At 40.2% G+C, this 20338-nt stretch overlaps 1 protein-coding gene across 1 annotated transcript; it reads right to left on the reverse strand.

Moving 5' to 3' along the window:
• Positions 1-4434: 4434 nt before the first annotated feature.
• LOC136573249 (vomeronasal type-2 receptor 26-like) lies at positions 4435-18972 on the reverse strand. The gene is made up of 6 exons (XM_066574548.1): positions 18836-18972; positions 15688-15979; positions 14967-15608; positions 9766-9987; positions 6782-6905; positions 4435-5339 (listed from the first exon to the last, which is right to left on the reverse strand). The coding sequence occupies exons 1-6, from the start codon at positions 18970-18972 to the stop codon at positions 4435-4437; spliced, it is 2322 nt and encodes a 773-aa protein (XP_066430645.1).
• Between the last annotated feature and the right edge of the window lie 1366 nt (positions 18973-20338).

The following is a 20338-nucleotide window of genomic DNA, read 5'->3' on the forward strand; positions in this document are numbered from 1 at the left end:
CATTCCGTACGTAAAATTAGGACGCTAATTCTTTTTGCGCATATAATTGAATAATGGAGTTGGGACCCATTAGCTTTTTCTATTTATGACATAATCAATGCTCCTGCCAAATTTCGAGTTTCTATGACACCGTGAAGTGAGAGAATTAGATTCCGTGCGTAAAATTTGGACGCTAATTCTTTTGCGCATAGAATTGAATAATCGAGTTGGGACCCATTAGCTTTTCCTATTTATAACATATTCGATGCCCGTGCCAAATTTTAAGTTTTTTTGTGAGAAAAATACATTCCGTACGTAAAATTTGGACGCTAATTCTTTTGCGCATAGAATTGAATAATGGAGTTGGGATCCATTAGCTTTTACTATTTATGATATAATCAATGCTCCTGCCAAATTTCGAGTTTCTATGACACCAGGAAGTGAGAGAATTAGATTCCGTACGTAAAATTTTGACGCTAATTCTTTTGCGCTAGAATTGAATAATCGAGTTGGGACACAATTACTTTTCCTATTTTGGAGATAATCTATGCTTCTGCCAAAATTCATGTTTCTACGACATCGGGAAGTTGGAGAACTTTTGGCGAGTCAGTCAGTGAGTGAGTGAGGGAATCAGTCAGTCAGTGAGTCAGTGAGGGCTTTCAGCTTTATATATATAGACTAGCTGATATACCCGGCTTCGCCCGAGTTAATTTGGTACTGGTGTTTATCTGGTGTTCACACGGAAAATCTTATGAAGTCGTGGTTACTTTAGAGATACTGAGGAAAAACATATGTTCACCATTTTGCATAGTTCTCTGCGTTACCCAGGAAACCCCACGTGGAGGCAACCATGCGATGTTTCCTTTATATAAAATGACATCAGGAAGTGAGAGAATTAGATTACGTACATAAAATTTGGAAACTAATTCTTTTGCGCTTAGAATTGAATAATCGAGTTGGGACCCATTAACTTTTCATACTTAGGACACAATAAATGCTTGTGCCAAATTTCATGTTTCTATGACATTGGGAAGTGAGACATTTAGATTATGTACGTAAAATTTGGACGCTAATTCTTTTGCGCATAGAACTGAATAATAGAGTTGGGACCCGTTAGCTCTTCCTATTTATGACATAATCAATGCTCGTGCCAAATTTCCCGTCTCTATGACACCGGAAAGTGAGAAAATTACATTCCGCACGTAAAATTTGGACGCTGATTCTTTTGCGCATAGAATTGAATAATCGAGTTGGGACCCATTAGCTTTTCCTATTTATGACATAATCAATGCTCGTGCCAAATTTCCCGTTTCTTTGAGACCGGAAAGCGAGAAAATTACATTCCGCACGTAAAATTTCGACGCCAATTCTTTTGCGCTAGAATTGAATAATCGAGTTGGGACCCAATAGCTTTTCCTATTTTTGACATAATCAATGCTCGTGCCAGATTTCACGTTTGTATGATACCGGAAAGTGAGAAAATTAGATTCCGTACGTAACATTTGGACGCTAATTCTTTTGCGCATAGAATTGAATAATCGAGGTGGGACCTATTAACTTTTCATATTTATGACACAATCAATGCTTTTGCCAAATTTCACGTTTCTATGACATTGGGAAGTGAGAGATTTAGATTATGTACGTAAAATTTGGACGCTAATTATTTTGCGCTTAGAATTGAATAATGGAGTTGGGACCCATTAGCTTTTCCTATTTATGACATAATCAATGCTCGTGCCAAATTTCCTGTTTTTATGACTCCGTAAAGTGAAGAAATTACATTCCGCACGTAAAATTTGGACTCTAATTCTTTTGCGCAAAGAATTGAATAATCGAGTTGGGACCCATTAGCTTTTCCTATTTATGACATAATTAATGCTCGTGCCAAATTTCCCGTTTCTATGACACCGGAAAGTGAAAAAATTACACTCCGCACGTAAAATTTCGACGCCAATTATTTTGCGCTTAGAATTGAATAATCGAGTTGGGACCTATTAGCTTTTCCTATTTATGACATAATCAATGCTCGTGCCAAATTTCACGTTTCTATGACATCGGAAAGTGAGAAAATTAGATTCCGTACGTAAAATTTGGATGCTAATTCTTTTGCGCATAGAATTGAATAATGGAGTTGGGACACATTAGCTTTTCCTATTTATGACATAATCAATGCTTGTGCCAAATTTCCCGTTTCTATGACACCGGAAAGTGAAAAAATAACATACCGCACGTAACATTTTGACGCCAATTCTTTTGCGCTAGAATTGAATAATCGAGTTGGGACCCATTAGCTTTTCCTATTTTTGACATAATCAATGCTCGTGCCAAATTTCACGTTTCTATGACACCGGAAAGTGAGAAAATTAGATTCCGTACGTAAAATTTGGACGCTAATTCTTTTGCACTAGAATTGAATAATCGAGTTGGGAGCTATGAACTTTTCCTATTTCTGACATAATTAATGCTCCTGCCAAACTTCGAGTTTCTATGACACTGGGAAGTGAGAGAATTAGATTCCGTACATAAAATTTGCGCGCTAATTCTTTTGCGCATCTTATTGAATAATCGAGTTGGGACCCATTAGCTTTTCCTATTTATGACATATTCAATGCTTGTGCCAAGTTTTAAGTTTCTATGACATTGGGAAGTGACAGATTTAGATTATGTACGTAAAATTTCGACGCCAATTCTTTTGCGCTAGAATTGAATAATCGAGTTGGGACCCAATTACTTTTCCTATTTTGGAGATAATCTATGCTTGTGCCAAATTTCATGTTACTACGACATCGGGAAGTTGGAGAACTTTTGGCGAGTCAGTCAGTGAGTGAGTGAGTCAGTCAGTGAGTCAGTGAGGGCTTTCGTCTTTATATATATAGATTACTACAAAAATAATGTAATAATAAAAAGCATCTACAATTTACAAACTCTCAAAATTTAACCTAATCTCTCACGTGATCGTTACAGCAAAGACCCTAATTCCTGCTATGTGGCAGGATTCATCAGCTCTTTCTCATGTGCAATGGATTGCTGAAGTTAAAGGGGTTGTCTCGCGAAATCAAGTGGGGTTATACACTTCTGTATGGCCATATTAATGCACTTTGTAATATACATCGTGCATTAAATATGAGCCATACAGAAGTTATTCACTTACCTGCTCCGTTGCTGGCGTCCCCGTTGCCATGGTGCCGTCTAACTTCGGTGTCTTCTTGCTTTCTTAGACGCGCTTGCGCAGATGGATCTTCTCCCTTCGGCTGGTCTTGGAAGCATCGGTGGTTTGGCTCCGCCCCTTGTACGCGTCATCGCGTAGCTCCACCCCCATCATGTGCCGATTCCAGCCAATCAGGAGGCTGGAACCGCCACACGTCATGGGGCGGAGCTACGCGATGACGCGTACAAGGGGGCGGAGCCAAACAGCCGATGCTTCCAAGACCAGCCGAAGGGAGAAGATCCATCTGCGCAAGCGCGTCTAAAAAAGCAAGAAGACACCGAAGTTAGACGGCACCATGGCAACGGGGACGCCAGCAACGGAGCAGGTAAGTGAATAACTTCTGTATGGCTCATATTTAATGCACGATGTATATTACAAAGTGCATTAATATGGCCATACAGAAGTGTATAACCCCACTTGATTTCGCGAGACAACCCCTTTAAATGAAATCAAGACTTGAAGAACTAACAAGTTGGGCTAATAGATCACCCAATCATTTTAGAGCCGCCTGGGATCCTTGGGCTAAATTAGTCTAACTTAAAATTTTCCTGTGCTATAAATAGTTTTACTGCAAACATGTAATTGATGACTACCAAGTTTTGTCTTTATTCTTATGCTATTCTGGTAGCATTCTACTCTGTAAGCTTTCTATTCTAACTTCTCCCTTTTATTACTTTACTTAGGTCCTCTTTACCCTGTGTGCTCTCATTCCCCTCTCCTTAACCTTTCGTGCTTAATCTATTAAACTGTGGCCATACTGACATGTTATTATATACTTTATGCTTAAGGTCTTAAATGCTATCACCTACCTATGTTACTTGCTTAAATTTTCAATAAAACATAAAAAAAAGAAAACAGTTACCAAGATGGTGAGCAGTCTACTAATCATGCCCTATGAGGGACGGTTAAAGGATCTGCGAATGTTTAGCTTGCAAAAAGGAAGGCTGAGAGGAGACTTAAAAGCTGTCTTCATTTACACGAGGAAAGGCTGGAAGCAATGTGATGACACAAAAAAGAGAAGACAATAGATATTAGAAAAAAAAACTTTTTGTCAGTGAGGATGATCAATGAGTGGAACAGGTTGCCACAAGAGCTGGTGAGTTCTCATTCAATGAAAGTCTTCAAACAGTGTCTAGACATGCATTTATCTGGGATTATTTAGTGACCCTGCATCCTGATAACCCTTGAGGTTACTCCCAACTTTACCATTCTGTGATTCTATTACATAAAATGCCATATTAAGTTAATTATTTATATAAATTCCCATGACGTATGTTCCTTCTATTCATTTGAGGCTTCAGCAAAATAATGTAGCATTTTGGAAAAAATATGAAACCTAAAAGCCCAGCACTTGATGCCAATATAGAAAAAATTTCTACAACCACCATATTTTTTCCTTTGGAGCACAGATAGGAAGGAACCATTGCAATCCAGACACTACAGAATACTAACATACTGAATGTGATGTACTTGGCTTCATTAAAACGATCTGGTAATGTTCTAGCCAAATATGCTACAGTAAAACTAAGAGCAGCTAGGAAAAATAAATAACCTAAAACAGCAAAAAAAGCAACTTGAGATCCTTCATTGCACTGAATGATGATCTTTCTTTGATAGGAATGTGTGTCCTGCTCCACATATGGGGGAGAGAAGTTTAGCCAATAAATGCTTATGATGACTTCAATGGATGAGAACATCACAACTATAAAGTTGGACACTTTGATCCCAATTAGTTTTTTCCATTGATTGCCAGGTCTGGACATTTTAAACACCATGTAGACCAAGATGGTTTTAGCCAAAATAGAAGACACGGCGATGGTGAAGATTATGCCAAAAACAATTTGTCGTAATCTGCAGGTTCTGTCGACAGGACGGCCAATGAATAAAAACACACACAGGAAGCACAATGAGAGAGAGATAAGAAGGATGAAGCTCAAGTTCTTGTTATTCGCCTTCACAACTGGCGTATTTTTATGGGACACAAAAATTCCAAATATTAGAATAGATATTGTCCAAAATAGAAGAGCAATTGAAGACAGGGTTATGGAGAGTCCATCAGAAAAGGCAAGGAATTCTTCAAGTTTCTGAAAACACTGATCTCTTTTACTGCTCGACCATTCGGTATCCAAACACTTTGTGCACTTTTCACTATCTGAAAAAGTAAACCATGAACGATAATTTGGACTACACACCATGTTTTTATCCCCATGTGAATTAAACATCCATTCGCACGTGCAATCTAATACTTTTTTTTTCTCAATATTTCTTGTCCCTCTTTTAATTTAATCCTTTAACAATGCCCATACATCTTTTGATGGTGGCCATTAAGGGGCTTTATTCTGCAGCACCATCAAAAGAGTAACTAGCACCCAACCATTTTGGTGCTTGCTCATCTCTACCTCTTACACATGAGCGTGCATTTGCTCACGCGTATGTGCGCACAAATCCGCACATCCATGGACGTGCCAAAACACATGTAAATGAAGGTCCTTGCCAATTGGAAGCAATGGGCTGCCGGCAACCCCTGCAGTAATTTTCGGGAAAGGGATTTAAATATAAGCCCTTTCCAGAAAATCATCCTTAGCATGTGTAAAAAATAAAAAAAAAATATACTAACCTCTCCAGCGCTGTAGGGGCTCAGGCGCGCCAATGAGTGGCTGAGCACTGCCTGTGATTGGCTGAGTGCTCAGCCAATCAGATACAGCCCCTTTAGCAGGCACAGATTTTAAATCCGCACCTGCTGAAAGAACTTCACTACAGTGCTGAGGACCAAGCAGAGAAGACACGCCTGAGCCCCGACAGGTTAATATATATATATATTTTTTTACACATGCTAGAGACGATTTTTAGGAAAGGGCTTATATTTAGAACTAGAGATGAGCGAGTATACTCGCTAAGGCACTACTCGCTCAAGTAATGTGCCTTAGCCGAGTATCTCCCCGCTCGTCCCTAAAGATTCGGGGGCCGGCAGGGGGCGAGGAGCGACGGGGGAGAGCGGGGGGGAACGGAGGGGAGATCTCTCTCTCCCTCTCTCCCCCTCTTCCCCCGCTCTCCCCTGCTCCCCGCCGCAACTCACCTGTCAGCCGCAGCGGCCCTCGAATCTTTAGGGACAAGCTAGGAGATACTCGGCTAAGGCACATTACTTGAAAATCACTGCAGGGGTTGCTGGCAGCCCATTTCTTTCAATGGGGCCGCTGGAAAAACATTGTGATCCTCTGCCATAGCTGTGGCATTGAATACTTTACTTCCCACGGGGAGTGCCATCATTACCGAACACTGTGACAGCACTGTCACAGTGTTCAGGGAAGAGGGGACTCCCGGCGGGGAGTATTGACGTGCAGCATAGACCTATGTGCACGCATGTCCTATGTTTTGCAGTTGCGCACATTTGCACACCTATAAAACAAGGACATGAGAACACATTATAGGAAACCAATGGTTCTAATAGATGCATGGTTTTGTGCGGACGTATGTACGCACATAAACATGCTTGTCTGAATCCACCCTAAGGAGCAAACAAGCTTTGTTACTAAGGAGTTAAAATGATCATTATTCTTTTCCTATCAATACAAAACATTTTGAAATAGTTTTAACCTGTTATATTGGAAATTTCTCCATCAGAGCAGGCAACACAGTCATAACAGCATATTGGCTCCATATTTTTCTTGATCTTTCTGCTACCAGGTGGACATTTGTTTGAACACCGAGATCTTGGTACCTATAAAGAACAAAAAAAATCTATGAAGATATGTTTCTGAAGTCATAGTTGTTATATGTTATACTACAATACCATGTACATTTTGTGTTTAGTTGACTGCATTACTGGCCAGGTATTCAATAATGTGAAAACATAAAACTATGAGGATGAAAATATGTGTAATCGCCCAATGCCTCAGGATGCAAGTTTACATTTTGGCTGGAGGCACTTAACACACCAGGACATAAACCTACATCCTGTGATTGACAGTAAATCTCCTGCTCCGACAGCAGGGATTGTTTAGAACACCAATGTCCACTGTTAGCACGTTACATACATGCAGCGATCAATGTAGATCGCAGCATGTAAAGGATTCACAGAGGAAGCCTGTTCCCACTGTGAGGTCATCGGCCCTCCACTATGTAATTGTTGGGGTACGATGGTCTGGCATGGCAACGAGTCACTAGGCAATGGCACCCAGCCTTGCTATTGCCTATGATCACTGTCATAAACAATAATACATTGCAGTGCAAAAGTATTGTAACAAATTATCATAGCAATCATAGCTTTTCTGGTTCAAGTCCCCTACATAAAAAAATGTGAAAAGAAAATAATAACAAAAAAAGCTCATACAAATTTTTAATTTAAAAAATGCACTTTCCTCTGCTTGTATAAAAATTTTAAAACCCCACACATGTGGTATCAACATATCTGTAACAACCTTTAAAAATGAATTGAACACTATTTTCCCGCATAGCAAAGGCGGTAAAAAAATAAATAAATAAAAAAGGTAAGCAGGCAAAATGTTTATTTTGTTCCTTTTTGCTCCTGAGAAAAAAATCAGTGAGAGCTTATTCACATGGGGGTAAATCGGCCAGGTTTTCACGCCCCAGCCGATATACACTGCCCCTCTGATGCATTGGTTTGCAATGCATCAATGCACAGGGGCGTATCTCTGCAGCATAAAAGCGACCGGTCGGACGCTCCCACTTCAGTAGTCGCAGCTGCATTGATTCCTATGGGAGCCAATGACAGCTGCAGTAGAAGAGAGGTGCAAGGGAGTTTAGCAGCGTGACTGCTAAGTTCCATTCCCCTTCTTTTCTCCTCTCCACCCCTTGCTGCTGTTTGCAATAGGAGGGGCAGAACGGGGCGGAGATAAGCCCCACCCCTCCCACTGCAAACAGCGGGAAGAGGCAGGAGCTCAGCACACTAGTTCCCGCCCATTCCCGCCTGCTTACCATGCAGAGAGCCGGTGAGAGCTCTCTGGCATATACGCCACCCCACGCATCATACGGTAGCGTATATCGGTCGGCCGTTTTCATGGATGCCCAATATACACTTGTGTAAATAAGCCCTAAGAGTGAGCAAAAAGCTGTATATACCCAAATATAGTACCAGTCAAACCTACTCCTCGTTACACAGTAAACAAGCCCTCACTGAAATCCGTTAATTGAAAAATTAAAAAAAGCTATGGGACTTTGAATGCAGCGATGCAAAAGACAGGTGTTAAAAAAAGGTTATCTTTTATGAAAGCGAAAAAATCTAAAAAGCATATGTTTTATTCCATTATAATTATAATAACCAACAAAAAAGAATCTGTTGTGCCATTTATGCTGTATGATTAATGGTAAAAAAAAAAAAAAAACAATGGCAAAATTAATGTGTTTTTTTTCTCCCCCTACCCTCAAAGAAAAGTTTAACAATACATTATATATACCCAAAAGCTGAATTAACAGAAACTACAGTTTGTCACATGAAAACAAGCTCAAGAACATGGCCTCATATGGCCATGTCTACGGAACGATAAAAAAGTTATGGCTTTTAAAATGTGGAGATGAAAATCCCCCCAAAAAGTGTTGCGTCCTCATTACCAAAACATCTGTTATGAGAAATATACACAGTATGTCTTATAGGTGACAGGTGTTCTGTAAAGTTAAGTCTTTTTTTTAATTCTTCAATTCAAAAGGTTTTCTAGGACTTAAAAAAAATCACATTCTTAAAACTGAGTAAAATAAATTAAAAAGAGATACTCACCTGCTCCAGTAGCTCCCCATTCATGGTGACCTGCTCTAAGAACCCAGAAGAAACTAGTGCATGGTCATGTGCTGTATATTGGGCCAATTACACCCTTCAGCGGCCATGGCAGAATCAATGCTGAAGGCTATGACTGGATATGACAGTGTTCTAGTTTCCAAGTGGTGGGCACTGGGTGGGGAGCCACTGCAGCAGGTAAGTATGGATTTTTTTCTTTATTTTACACAATATAAAACCAGTGAAATTGTTTTTAAGTCCTGGAAAACTCCTTTAAAGGGGTTGTCCCGCGCCGAAACGTTTTTTTTTTTTTTTTCAATAGGCCCCCCGTTCGACGCGAGACAAACCCGATGCAGGGGTAAAAAAAAAAAACGTTCAGTACTTACCCGAATCCCCGTGCTCCGGCGACTTCTTACTTACCTTAGTAAGATGGCCGCCGGGATCTTCACCCACGATGCACCGCGGGTCTTCTCCCATGGTGCACCGTGGGCTCTGTGCGGTCCATTGCCGATTCCAGCCTCCTGATTGGCTGGAATCGGCACACGTGACGGGGCGGAGCTACGAGGAGCAGCTCTCCGGCACGAGCGGCCCCATTCAGAAGGGAGAAGACCGGACTGCGCAAGCGCGTCTAATCGGGCGATTAGACGCTGAAATTAGACGGCACCATGGAGACGAGGACGCTAGCAATGGAACAGGTAAGTGAATAACTTCTGTATGGCTCATAATTAATGCAAAATGTACATTACAAAGTGCATTAATATGGCCATACAGAAGTGTATAACCCCACTTTGTTTCGCGGGACAACCCCTTCAAGTTTGCCTGAATCTTTCCAAATAAACCATATTCCCACCTCTTTGTTTTTCCAGGTTACATCACTAGAATTGATGAATAGCTGCTGGTCTGGTTGTGCCCAGGGTTTAACAGACCCCACAAGTGTAAACTTGGATGATTTACTAGACATCTTGACCCAATTATAGATGAAATACATTGTATTCAATCCTCCATTGTCATCAAAGTATGGTCTTCCTTCTGAATTAACTTTATAGCGAACTGTTCTTAAATATCGATTTAACTTAAATGAAAAAAAAAAGATATTTTAATGCAAATTATATTGGACAGTGAACATAAAAATGAAATGTCCCATTTTTAATTAAATTAAAATTAGTCAATTTAGTTAAATGACAGATTACTTGTAAACATTTTATTGTTTTGGTACTATAATTATAACATCAATTATTCAAGAAATCATAGCAGTAATAAAATAATACGTTTTTTTTTTACTTTTCTGAATATTCACTTGCCAGAATTTCTTCAAATCCAGTTACGTGTTTCCATCTGGGGAAAAATTCCAAATGATGAAAGACAAAATAACGTATAACTTTTTTGTGCTTATCTTGCCTTATAGTGGTCAACCAAGTTAGTGCTATGCTTTAAGCATTTATGACTTCATAAGGTGACACTTAACCCCTTAAGTACCAGACTTTTTTAGGGATTTTACTCATGTGGTGGTTTTACTGCCCTTTTTTCTTCATTTAGCTACCAACAGTATTTATGCTGCTTTTTTTCCGTGACATATAGAACGATTTTGTTTATATCTCACTGACTTTTTTTTCTGTTTTTAAGTTTTATTGGGGGTAAAAAGTAGAGATGAGCGAGCGTACTCGTTTCGAGTATTTACTCGACCAAGCACCGCGATTTTCGAGTACTTCAGTACTCGGGTGAAAAGATTCGGGGGGCGCCGGGGGGCGGGGGGAGGCGTGGCGGCGCGGGGGGTAGCAGCGGGGAACAGGGGGGAGCCCTCTTCCTCTCCCCCCCACTCCCCGCTGCAACCCCCCACTCAGCCACGGCCCCCCCGAATCTTTTCGCCCGAGTACGGAAGTACTCGAAAATCGCGGTACTCGGGCGAAAAAGGGGCGTGGCTGAGTAGGCTCGCTCATCTCTACTAAAAAGCTAAAAAAAAAGTTTTTTAACATTAGGAGTGGTTGTTTTTTTAATCATTCATTTTGTTTTGGATGTTTTAATATGTAATATGTATAGTTTGGGGTTGCAGGGCGCTCACAGCTATGGTTTTGGTTGACGGCTTTGGGTCAGTCTCTTTCTAATGTATATATTTTTAGTTTATTCTGCAATTTTTTTAAACTTATTTGTGTAACTACTTTTTTAACACATATAACCCTCATCATGTCATGCAAGACCTCTGGAAGTCTTTTACATTGCCTTTTTTTTATTGCACACTTTTCTTCTATAGCTGGGGCATCCATTGGAGGCCCAGTTACAGGGAAAACATCCCCTGTAGTGACAATAGTCACCAACAGAGCTGATCAGGGTCTGCTAGGATCCTGCAGATCTCCTGTAACAGGGGACACCTGGTCGCATTGTGAAAGAAAGACTTCCACTTTCACTCCTTAGTATATAACGCTCATTGAGAGCTATGTACTTGGGAAAGGAGAAGGCATAAGTAGGTAAAAACAACTTCTCCGGGTTCTCAGCTGTGAAATACAGCTGAGAACGCAACCTGCTCCTGCTTGATTGAAGGAGGAAAGGCTTTAATCCTGCGCTGTATTTTTGTTATCTATGGGGATTAAATCCCAGGACCAAGCACCAAATATTTACCTTGCTTGGTCCTTAAGGGGTTAAACATGTACCTTTATTATGGTTGCTTCCACACTCTGCTGGATACATTAAGCCACACCCCTTGCTGCTTGTGCTTTCTCCTCCCATCTTGAGGTCTCTTCAGTCTATAAGATGGCTTTTTATGTGGGCACATATTGCAATAAGCATTGCCCAGCCTCCTCTATAGCAACACATTGTGATCAGAAAATAAGCACAAATAGTGAAGAAGAGTGAGAGACCTTTCTGGTCATGTGCCCCTCCATAAGTGGGTATCTTATGAACAAAGCAAACCTCTAGAGAGGAGGAGGAAGAGGTAGGGGATGGGGCCAGCAGGAGGTATGACTTAATGAATCTAGTAGAAAAGGGATAACATTGTAATACATTTTGTAAGTGTCACCTATTTATATAAAAATGCTTTGCTTAAATAGAATACTGAAGTAGCCAATCTTATTAATAGTGGAAGTAACCAAACAAAAGGGAATGTAAGGCCTCAAGTCCACGGCCATGTTGGATTCCGCTTGTGAAATATCACAGCGGAATCCGACACGGCGCCCCCCAGAAACCCCATACTCCCCTCTCAGGATCCGCTGCAAGTGTCCCATCCGAGGAGCCAGTGCACATGACATGCCAGCGCTAGTTGTTGATGCATCTTCCTGCGATACTTCCGCTGTGCTCACAGCAGAAGTATTGCGAGACAGACGGCTTCCATTGACTGCAATAGAAGCCTTCCAAGCCTTTTTCCACATGAAATAGAACATTCTGCAATTCTCCCCCCCGAGCAGAAAATCGTAGTTGATTTCCACTCGTGGACAGGGCAGAATCCCTTAACATGGCATGTCTATGAACAGTTATTGCTGTGGAATCCGTGGAGAGTGTCTGGCCGTGGATACAGCAGTGGTAATCTATCCATTGGCATTGGCCCTAAGGGAGTTTCTTGATTTCAAACTGTTATGCCAATTACTTTGGGGTCCCTTCAGTAAGATAAACAAATCTGTGGAGAACAGGGGATGGCCATTTTATTACATCCCCCGGCTTGATGTTGATTGGAGCTGCCTTGTATGGGAATTAAACCTATAATCTTGGGGGGCAGCATATAATCATGTGAGCAAGTTTTCTGTGAATCAGTATCAGTATAAATCCACGTTAGATTAAAAAAAAACTGTGATCTAAGTGACTTCCAACAAGGCCTAGTTATCTGTGCTAGACTAGCAGAGGCCAGGATTTCACCAACAATCTTGTGAGGTTTTCTCATATAGCAGTGTGGAGAGAAAACCAAAATCTGTGAGATCATAATAAAACATACTAAGAAAGGGGATCCTGTGGAATTATTTGTTCCCAAAGGCATTGGAGAAGGATGTCAGGAATCATTGTGATGAACACATGATGCACAGTCAAGCAAATTGCAGCTGAGTACAACCCTGGTGTTCCAACTAAAATATATATAAAAGCACAAACACATTGTTTCTTAGTGCAGATGGTCTATAGCAGCAGACAACCAGTCCCAGTGCTATTGTTATGGGTAGGAGAGTGCTAAAATTGCATCACTGAGCAGTGGGAAAACACTGCCTGGTCAGATAAATACGCATCATGCTAATGGGAGGGTCAGATTTTGGTGCAAGCAGCATGAATTGATGATTCCTTCCTGTCAGCTTTTCAGAGTATGTCAGTACTATTGTTGGTCATCATGATCAGCGGTGAGATAAAATCGAGCCAATTTTCACAAAATTTGTTTGGATCATCCCAACCGGATTTTTAACAAAAATTGGGTGAAAATAGTTTTACAAAAAAAAACAAAAAACATGCATGCGCATGCTTCCCATCTTTTTCTATGAATGTGACTCAGTTGCTAGTACTCTTGTTTTAAGTCCTGGGACCCTTAGTTTAAATCCCATCAGTGATAACATCTATATTGAGTTTGAAAAATTCATCACAATGTTGCCCTTGGTCAGATTTAAACCTATAGCTCCAGCAGTGCAAAGTAGCAGTGTTTACAACTGGGCAACCACATTTCTCCATTCCACTCTGGACAAGAAGAACAGCAACAAAAATAGAAACAAAAAGAACATGAAGTCATTCAGTTGTTGCCCTTGGTCAGATGTGAACTTATAACTCCATAACTGCAAAGCAGCAGTGCTAATAACTGAGCCACCAGACTTGTCCACTCTGCTGTGCTCTGGACAAGAATACATTTAAAATTGCTTACCTGCATCCACGTTCGGGCAGCATCTTCTTTTCTTCTTTAAAGATGGCCGCCGGTCCTTTCCCAATGATGCACTGCGGTTTTCTCCCATGGTGCACCATGGATTGTCTTCTCCTTCCTTGCATTCCACTGCCGATACAGCCACCTAATTGGCTGATCGGCAGCACGTGACAGAGGCGGAGCTACGATGACGACGCGCAGACCAGCTCTCCGGCGCGAGCGCGCCAGAGCGGCCCCATTCAACAGGCAGAAGACCGGATTGCGCAAGCGCGTCTAAAGATGCCAGAAGACAGAAATTAGACGGCACCATGGAGACGGGGACGCCAGCAACGGAGTGGGTAAGTGAATAACTTCTGCATGGCTCATATTTAATGCACGATGTACATTACAAAGTGCATTAATATGGCCATACAGAAGTGGTTAACCCCACTTGCTGCTGCGGGACAACCCCTTTAAAGAAAAAAATCCAGATGTTGCCCTGGCTCAATTGTTCTTTTTGTGTTCCTGTTCACCTCTTCTGGAAAAAAAAGCACACATGCAGGGTCTCAGTTGTTAGCAATGCTGCTTTTCAGTGCTGGAGTTGTAGGCTCAAACCTGACCAAGGCAACATCTGGATGAGTGTATATTCTCTTTGACATTTATGTATATATAGTTTGAGCTCTACAATTTGGCATAGCTGGCCACTGTGGACAAAAAGGGACCTTCTTACACAACCCACCTTACATCTTATAAATTAAAACAATCTAGCATTTTGCATAACAAAAAAAACCCCATAATTTGCATACAACTGGTGGCAATTTGCATGCTTATACACATACATTATCCAATTTTTAATTATTCAATATCCTTCATATGGAGATACTTTGATCCAAGTCTCATATATATTTTCTTCCTCTCTGTCTGGGTGTAATACAATTTCTATCAGTTGTATATAATTTCAAATCAAATATTAAAACTATATTCAGAATAGTAAATAGTGGAAAAACTACCTTGTGTCGATATTTTGATATTTTCTTTCTGTTATGGTATAATGTTCTTTCAAGACACACAACCAGAGAGTCTAGTGCATAAACCATGGACATTACTGCCCTGTACATAACAGGAGAAACGATACTGAGTAAAACATGATCAATCCGTGTTAAATCCTCTCCTCCCGAGCACTCATGTAGTTTTATATTATATGATATTTCAAATATCCGGTTTTTAGAATCATCTGGTGACTGACATCTAAAAGTTACCATCCAAATTTCTTCAAGTAACATGTCATCCGGATATTTGGAAGGATGGATGTTCTTAATAAATTGTTTCATGTCACCTGTATCATACGGATTCATCATTAGTTCCTTACTGTTATTATATGGGATTCCAGGTTCCATGTCATGTAGGAACCCCAGACAACAGTTCAATGCTATCGAAGATTTTTCTAGTATTAAATAATTTGTGAACCAACTAGGTGGAAGGATAAAAGTCTTTGTATTCAGGACATTATCAGGCAACTTTAACACATTAGCTATCAATAAAGAAACCGTTCCACATACTAGGATGATATTGGAGGAAGAGCGGGAGATAATCTCTGGGCTTTTCTTGGTTGTATCCTGTTTGCTTCTATTTCCTAATTCTTTCTTATTAGAATTATGAGGCAAAAATGTCAATATAAACTCTATGCAGATGCCATGACTATTAAGAAATGAGGAGAGAGCTTGACTCTCCCTGTCTCCACTGTCATCGTCACTAGTGATAATCCCAACCCAGTTCCACAAAAAACGCTTTAGTAATTGTAAAACAGCAGAGAAGTAGACAAGGTCACTATGTGCTGTGCGGAAAAGATACGGATACTGAGCTCTGTCACTGAGCCGTGGATCTGTAGCGCCATAGCTGATCTGGAAGGAGAGATAATAACCTTAAATATTCTGCAGCACTTTACATTTACAGGAGCAACATCTGCTCCTTCTTTCTTACCTGTGTATATCCGTATATACTCAACATTTGTGCTATGGGCAGAGTTGTTAAAGATAAAAGATCTCCAACAAAACCTCCAATGTTTTCTTCTCCTGCGCAGTAATAATTAGGAACAGTCGCTCCCGGACCTGATAATATTTGTATCACACTCTTTACAGCTTTATTAGCATTGGAACAAGAATCGTATACATGATATCCCAAAGTCACATTGGGTAAAATGTTAGGATTTTTATTCACTTCTTCAATAGCAAATTGAAATTCCAAAAAGTATTTATAACTTGAGATAAGAATCCTGTGAAAAAACAATATTTTATGTACCTGAATTATTTCTAAATTGTAATAATCCAATGGAGTAAAAAACATTTGTAATATTTAAGATTTTTCACCTAACCCTTTTCGCACACAGACATTTTTTATTCTCCTAGCGTTAATTAAAAAAATCATAACTACCTTTTTTCTATCAACATTTCTGTCTGAGTGCTTTTTTTTCAATTGTACTATTTAATATACCATATAATGTACTGAAAACTTTTTAAATGTTCTCATTGGGGAGGATTCGAAAAAAAAGCAATTGCATCATAGTCCCGTTAGGGGACTTAACCAAGTGATAATTTGACTGCTCATATAAAGGCCCTTCTAGACACAACGAGAATCACTCAAAAATCACTCAAAGCTGTCATTTGAGTGATTCTCGTTCTGTCTAAATGCAGGGACATCGTGCAGTTTTCGTGCATGAGTCGCTGATTGCTGAATTCTAGCTTGCTAGAATTGAGTGATCAGCTGTTATCAGCGAAGCAGGCTGTTATCAGCCGGCTGTGCTGATAAGATTCTCTGTGCCTGTGTCCTGCTGTGAATTAACAGCTGGGAAACTGGCAGTCAGAAGGAAGAAAAATATAGCTATTTGTTTATGCAAAACTGCTGTATTGTTCTATTAGAGGCCACAGAGGTGTCCCACTCCAGCTGCATAGCTCTATAGTAGCTAATTATCTACTAAAAAGTATGCAAAAATGATCGCTCAAAACTGTCACTTAAACTATCATTTGAGTGAGTTTTAAGCGATTATCTTTAAGTGTAAATGGGGCCTAATACACTGCAATACTGTTGTATTGTACTGATTTATGTCTGTGAGCATAATTCCTCCAGGCATCCTCTTAGGCCTAATAGGCAGACCAAGGAGCCCGTACTTGGTTCCCACCTTCTCTTCTATCCCAGTGTCACCCTGTGATTCTGTTGAGAGAGGGGTGGCAGTGAGGTGAAAGAGGGAGCAAGCTGTCTAACTATGTAATTGCCATGGTCATTATTGACAATCTAAGAGGGTAAATGGCTAGATTGAAATTACAATATCTTTGGCCCAGGTGATTTCAGATGCATCAGATGTTATATGGTATGTGGTAATGATGGTCAAAAGTCTGCAGTCATCTGCTGACATGAACATTGTGCAGTTGTCAGCTACATTATGTGATTTTTATCTTCTCTACAAGGTGGCATCTGAAGATCATGTGTGAATGAGGCCTTATAGCTCTATTGGTCAAAATTGGTGGAGGCCCTTCGGCATAACATTTGGTAGGGTCACTCATATATAGTAATAATGTCATACAAAATATGTCTTATATAAGCCTTTATACACACACTAGTTGGGAGAAACTTGTTATTTGCATGGTGCCAACTTATTCTGCAGTGCTTTCAGGTAACTTATTTACTACCTCCCCCAAGCTGGGTACTCATTTTACCAACCTCGGAAGGATGGAAGACTGAGTCACCCTTGAGCCAGCTACATGAACCAATGTGGAGATTGAACTGGTAACCTTCAGGTCATGAGTGAGAGCTTAGGACTGCATTATGTTGCCTTAACACTCTACTCCATACAAGGCCTTAAAGACATGAGGCCACATGAGACACTAGAAAATTGTCAGAGAGTATCACTTGTATTGACAGGATTCACCCACAAACTAATGTGGTACAGAAGATAAGTCTCCCCATGTCTGCTGTTTTACACATGGGGTAAGCAATTATGTTTCCTCAATATTTGCTATACTTTATAGCTTTTACTATTTCAATGCAATTTGCCTTTTTGCCCTTCTCAAAACATATTAGCATATGTTTTGCTTTCTGACATAGAATAGAAAAGTTGCGACAATTGTCCGGCAAACAATTAGAGCTTTAATATTTGTGTAGCAGTAACTCCCAGTCTGATAAGGATGTAAAATCTGGTTAGGAACAGCCATGAGAGATGTTGGAGGAGATATATGGTGGCACAGCACTGTGGGGAGATTTATGCATGACTTCAATATATTATTAGTTTAATATATAATTTTGTTCCTACAGTTAAAAAAAAATTCAGATTCTAGGAACTGCTTTTAAGGTGCCGGTGACATAAGCATGCAAGTGCTTGAATATATGGAGTGCATGAAAGAAAGATTGGAGTCAAATTTGACCCCAAGACAGCGGGTGTGCTGCCTAGGAGATATGGTAACACTGAAACTGAAATGGAAATATCAGGCTTAGGTAGGTTAGTAGATGGGTAAAAACACAACACCAGTTTTTGAAAGATTCAGTTTCAGATAGAGAGATGGCATGATGTTAGGGACAGTGGGCAGACAATCACTAGTGTATTGTAGTAATACAGAAGTGATGTCACAAGAATAAGTATATAATTGTTTGTCAGTGTAGAGATTATACTGAAAGCCAAATCTGCTGATAGTGTATCCAAAAGGGCTGTGTACAATAGATGGAAAAAAGTTGAGAAACTAGTGCCAAACCCTGAGGAGCCCTAGCTGCAAGGGGAGGAGGAAAAGAAGTAGACCCAGCAAACGTTACACCAAATGAGTGATAAGAGAGGTAGAGAGAAAAGCAGGAGAGAGCAGAGTCCCGAAGGCCAATGGAGGGAAGCATTCTGAGGAGGAGCTGGGGATCTATGGTGTAGAATGCCACAGTGAGAACCTGAGGAATAAATAGAGAGTAGTTTCCATTAGATTTATCTGCAAGGGGATCGTTTGGTACATTAGTAAGGGCACTTTCTGTAGAATATAATTTATGAAAAACAGAATGTAAGGGGTCAAGAAGAGAATAAACAGAGGAGCAGTTCATTAAACGAGAGAAATTAGAGTCCTAGAAAATGTATTCAGTAGCTATATGTAGTTTTACTTACCCATTACAGTTCATGAATTTATTAAATGGGTCAAGGAGGAAGTCTTCCATTTTGAAATTAACAGCAACTATTCCTCCAATGATGTAGTCTCCATGTTTATAATATTCATAATCTTCTATTGCTGTTTGCAGTTCCATTTTACATGCAGTTGATGAAGTTGCACAAACAGTAAAGCAAAGCATGATAAGACATATGAAGAGTGGGTGACAGGAAGCTGTTACTTTCACCATTTTTATGAAATACCAGTATGACACTAGGTAATATAGTGCAGTGTCTGTGCAAGTTACACAACCTTCTTGATGCATGGAAATGATTTTACCATCTGTATCTGAAGAGGCATTATATATACTCTAGTAAAATGCAATACTGAGGATCTAAAATTGTACCACACTCTAATCTTACACTCACCAGATGCGTCAAACCAAAGAAAATAAAACTATGCACACTGTACAATCAGATTAGCTATTAAAAGAAAACTTGTAACGTGATGTAATGCCACACTCCGGAATCATAGCTCTAATTTCCATACAGGGAAGTTCCAATTGTGAAATGGACAGTGTCTCCTATAAAGTGACCATTCAGTCTGTAATTTTCTCTATACTGTTCCTGTGGAGCCCTATGTGTCTAGATGGTTATAGACAACAAACTAATTCTTTGACATACTCCGACAGATGTTCCTTAGTTTTGACTTAAATCCAATGATTAAATCACCAAGAAGAAGGGAATATAACTGCACAATCAGTCTACAGAGTTTGTTTGTAGTCTGTTACTTTACAGACTTGGGGTGCATTTACATGAGCGTCTGCAGGTGCATACATAGGTGCGTACAAAACCGGCACACCCACGTACCTGCACAAAAACCCGTGCATATAATTCTGTGCACCAGTGCGGCCCCATGGAAGGCAATGATCTGCTCCCAATCATTGCAGTGATTTTCAGGGAAGGGCTTTATATATAAGCCCTTCATTAAAAATCATTCCTATCTAGTGTAAAAAAAAAAAAAAAAAATCTATACTCATCTCTCTGCCGCTCCCGGGGCTCAGGCACGTCTTCTCTGCTCGTAAATGAGGTTAGTGATGGAACACCAAAAGGGTCTTATTTTGGGGCATTCCCATCAAATGTGAAGGAAGGTTCCCTTTTTTGATTTGCATTGCCAACATTTGTCAAAAGTTCCTGCGCTCACTTATGAAATAGCTGCGGGTTTCCTGTCCTATCTAGTCAAGATTTTCTAGGAGTTCTTCGGAATGTGTACACAGCTAGAGAAACCATGCGAGTTCCATAGTACCCAAAGGGTTTCAGTTTTATTGAGGTTAATTCCTAGATCTCTTTCCCACTCCCTGAGACACCAAGGCTTGTCAGATAAGGACTGTAAGAGAAAACCTTTATGTAAATGTTTACCTATTTTCTCAGGGCAGGGGGAAAGTTAGAGGTAAGTCTCAAACCAGAGGGGGTCCCTCATTTTACTATAGCTGGAGTTATGTAGCCTCTTCAAGGAGTGGTGAA

This window comes from Eleutherodactylus coqui, chromosome 7 (assembly GCF_035609145.1).
Source record: "Eleutherodactylus coqui strain aEleCoq1 chromosome 7, aEleCoq1.hap1, whole genome shotgun sequence".
In the NCBI taxonomy this organism is placed as follows: domain Eukaryota; kingdom Metazoa; phylum Chordata; class Amphibia; order Anura; family Eleutherodactylidae; genus Eleutherodactylus; species Eleutherodactylus coqui.

Bases quoted from the DNA above. Each gene is read 5' to 3' on its own strand.
- LOC136573249 (XM_066574548.1), bottom strand. From the start codon at position 18,972: ATGGAACTGCAAACAGCAATAGAAGATTATGAATATTATAAACATGGA. The intron at 15,980-18,835 runs GTAAGTAAAACT...GTTTTTTCACAG, and splicing joins AAATTCATGAACTGTAATGG to GATTCTTATCTCAAGTTATA. The intron at 9,988-14,966 runs GTAACTTTTAGA...TTTTCATTTAAG, and splicing joins TACTTGAAGAAATTTGGATG to TTAAATCGATATTTAAGAAC.